The sequence below is a fragment of the Bidens hawaiensis genome, unplaced genomic scaffold (genome assembly GCF_021521415.1).
Source record: "Bidens hawaiensis isolate Kalapana, Puna unplaced genomic scaffold, B.hawaiensis_p1.1 tig00419374_1, whole genome shotgun sequence".
Lineage (NCBI taxonomy): Eukaryota > Viridiplantae > Streptophyta > Magnoliopsida > Asterales > Asteraceae > Bidens > Bidens hawaiensis.
In genome coordinates this window covers 681,114-684,698 of record NW_027504839.1, presented here as the reverse complement: position 1 = coordinate 684,698, position 3,585 = coordinate 681,114, and the positions used below count along the sequence as shown (strand labels likewise).

At 35.1% G+C, this 3,585-nt stretch overlaps 1 protein-coding gene across 1 annotated transcript; it reads left to right on the top strand.

Annotated features, from left to right (window-relative positions):
* The first annotated feature begins 1,233 nt into the window (after nt 1-1,233).
* Nucleotides 1,234-1,693, top strand: LOC143608460 (L10-interacting MYB domain-containing protein-like). The gene is made up of 2 exons (XM_077083496.1): nt 1,234-1,539; nt 1,631-1,693. Exons 1-2 carry the CDS (start codon nt 1,234-1,236, stop codon nt 1,691-1,693), a joined length of 369 nt encoding a protein of 122 aa, XP_076939611.1.
* The last annotated feature ends 1,892 nt before the right edge of the window (nt 1,694-3,585 follow it).

Here is a 3,585-nt window from a genome sequence, read left to right as displayed (position 1 = left end):
CCGAACAGTTGAAAAAATAAACCGAACCAAACCAAACCAAACCAAATTATTACTAACGGTTTGGTTCTGGTTTGATTTCACGGTTTAGGCTTATTGTGAGTCTATAAAATTTGCATAAATTATAATATGACATGTGTAAGAAACTAAATCTGTTAATTAAAAAAATGGTATATTTTCATTAGTATTGTAATTCGAATATTGGAATTAATACGCAAAAATGGAATTAATTTGCAAAGGTTATATGTAGAATGGATATGGATTCTGGAAGCAACATAACAAAAAAATCATTAGACTAAGGTGTTGTTTGTTTTTCCTCAAAGCACTTCTCCACCTCTTTTGTCTACACTGAGAAGAGGGCGCGCAGACATTGGGCTCTGCAGTGTGTTTGTTTTTCCGAAGGCGTTTCATTAAAAAACCTATGCGCGCCCTCTTCTCCCAGAAGTGTTAGTATTGTTACTTATCACCTCTTCTAACCCAATTCTTTCCATCGTTCTTCTTATTCCATCAGATACTCCCAAACCCTAATCCCCTCCTCTTCTCCACTGCCTCCCAACTCCCCCACCCTGCAACCCCGCCGCTCCACTGCTCCAGCGCCAACGCCCCACCACTGCAACCCCGTCGCCGCCGCTCCACTTCTCCAGCGCCGCCGCCACAACTGCAACTCCGCCTCTCATCCCCCATATCAGGTTCTCACCTCTTCTAATCTAATTACCTTTTGTTACTTCTCACCTTAGATTGTTAAAGTTTAGATTGTTAGATTTTGTTAGTTTGTTGTTAGTTTTGTTGGATTTTGTTAGTATGTTAAAGTTTTAGATTGTTAGATTTTGTTAGTTTTTTGTTAATTGTTAAAGATTTTTGTTAATTTTGTTAGATTTTGATTAGTTTGTAGAAAGTTTAGGTTTGTTGAATATTGTTAATACTTTGTTGTTGAATAAACTTTGTAGTGTTTTGTTATTGTTAAAGAATTTTGTTAATTTTGTTAGGTTTTGATTAGTTTGTAGAAAGTTTAGATTTGTTGAATATTGTTAATACTTTGTTGTAGAATAAAGTTTGTAGTGTTTTGTTAATTGTTAAAGGTTTTTGTTAATTTTGTTAGATTGTTATTAGTTTGTAGAAAGTTTAGGTTTGTTGAATATTGTTATTAGTTGTTGTTGAATAAAGTTTGTAGAAAGTTTAGGTTAGATGAATTGTTGTTTTAATAGAATTGTTGTTTCTTGTTAGTTGATCATAAAAATGGGAGAGAAACAACAATGGTCGAATAAGCAAATAAAATGTTTATTAGAAACATGCATTGAAGAGATAAACACCGTGGGTAAAAATGGGTTGAGTTTGCACAGAGACTCATGGGCTAACGTAATAAGTGTTCTTAAGGAAAAGTTTGGGTTGGATTTGTGTCAAAAACAAGTGAAAAACGCCTATGATAATCTTAAAGCCAAATACATAGGATGGTTGTATTTGAAAAACAAAACCGGCAACATCTACAACCCTCAAACAAATACCTTTACCTTAACGAACGAGGAATGGGAAGAATTTAAGAAGGTATGTTCATATATTTTTATTTTTTAACATTTATCTCTACCTTAAGGTCCACCTCTAGTTTATTATTTAACATCTACCATTAATCTTTTAGGGGCATGTGAAAGCTGCATCCTTAAAAACAACTCCATTAGCATTTCCGGAACTCTATGCATAACTGTTTGATGCTAATATTGCCACGGGGAATCGCAAGTGGACCTCAACCCAAACATCAGTAGGTGGATCATCCTCTTGTCATCGGCTCCAATCGGTACAACCATTGATGATTATGGACAACATTTTTTCCGACACAGAAGATGATGCCGACACTACTCCTACTACCGAGCCTACTACCGAGCATACTCCCGAGCCTACTCCCGAGACTACCCCTAAAAGGGCTAAAACCTCAAAATCATCATCATTTGTCACTCTTGAGGATTTAGCACTTGACATGCAAAATGCTTTGCGACATTTGACTAGAGAAAAACCCCCCAAAAAACGCCCAACAGTTACAACAATTATTGAATGTTCCGAGAAGTTAAATTTGGTTGGGTTAGAGCAGAGAGACCCTCTATATTTGGTTGCTTTTCATATTTTTGGAATGTCCTCGGACATGAGAGAGGCGTGGATGGCATTGCCAAATGTTCCCGACGTGTTAAAAGTGTGGATTGAGATGACGGCTAAAAATTTAGGACTTATGAAGTAGTGAAGAACATGGATTTTGTTGAAAACATTATTTGCTTTTGGTGTATGTTTTTTTTGTTTTGTTGAAAACATATTTGTTTTTAGTTATGTTGAAAACATTCTATGATTTTTGGTTATGTTGAACACATTGTATGTTATTTTATGGCTATGTGACATGGTTGTTTATGCTTTATGATAATGGTTGCTTTGTTATGGCTATGTGACATGGTTGTTTATGTTTTATTAACAGGTTCATCATGAATAATGATGATAAAATACTTCTGGTAGTTGTTATGTACTTGTATATCCGTTTTTTTGGAAGAGGGGTTTGAAACGAAAACGAGACAATGATTCAGCAATGACGGGACATAAATACACGTTAGAGTTATTGCAAGGAAATCCCAAACAATGCATTGAATTGTTACGCATGTTTCGTGAATCATTTGTCCGACTATGTGCACATTTTAGAACAAATTATTTGTTAAAGAATAGTAAACATGTTTCGGTTGAGGAAAAGATGGCTATGTTTTTGATGATAATCGGTCATAACCAACGTTACATGGTTATTAAGCGTAGATTTCAACACTCAAAGCAAACAATTCATAAATTCTTTCATGAAGTGTTGGATAAAATGATACTTTTCGCCAAAGATATGATAGTACCAACTTCTTTCAATCCGAATCCAAACATTTCGGGACATAACAAGAGGCTACGAAAGATTTTTAAATGAGCGGTTGATGCACTAGATGGGACCTTGATACATGATGTTGTTCTTACTAGGCAACAAGATTTATATAAAGGAAGGGGAAAGGGTGATTGTTATCAAAACGTATTAGCAATTTTTTGATTTTAACATGATTTTTACTTTTCTTGTGGCCGGATGGGAAGGGGTAGCACATGATTCTAGAATATTATCAGAGGCATTATCAGATCCACACGCGCCATTCTCATTTCCACCATCAGGTATTTTTATTGTTTGTTAATTATTTCTATGTTAGTTTAATATTGTAATTAATTGAAAATATTTACAGAGAAATACTATCTTTGTGACGCCGCGTATGCACACATACGAGGATTTATGGCTCCATATCGTAATGTGAGGTATTGACTTGGAGATTTTCGTTGGAGACGTGCGTTAACCAATTAAGAAAAAATTAATCATGCACATGCAAAACTTCGAAACGTCATTGAGCGTGCTTTTGGTGTCTTGAAAGCAAGATTCCCTATATTGAAGAGGATGACACCATTTCCATTGGAAACACAAAGGAACGTTACCGTTGCATGTTTCGCGCTAAACCCAAATCACGTATAGTCATTATAAACAATATGAAAGAAATATTATTAACATGCATGACAACATTGTGAATCTATTGGTAAACAAAGAGT

What these genes read in the sequence shown, in the direction of transcription:
- LOC143608460 (XM_077083496.1), top strand. Translation starts at nt 1,234, where the DNA reads ATGGGAGAGAAACAACAATGGTCGAATAAGCAAATAAAATGTTTATTA. An exon ending in AATGGGAAGAATTTAAGAAG is followed by an intron (nt 1,540 to 1,630) that starts GTATGTTCATAT and finishes TTAATCTTTTAG; the next exon opens with GGGCATGTGAAAGCTGCATC.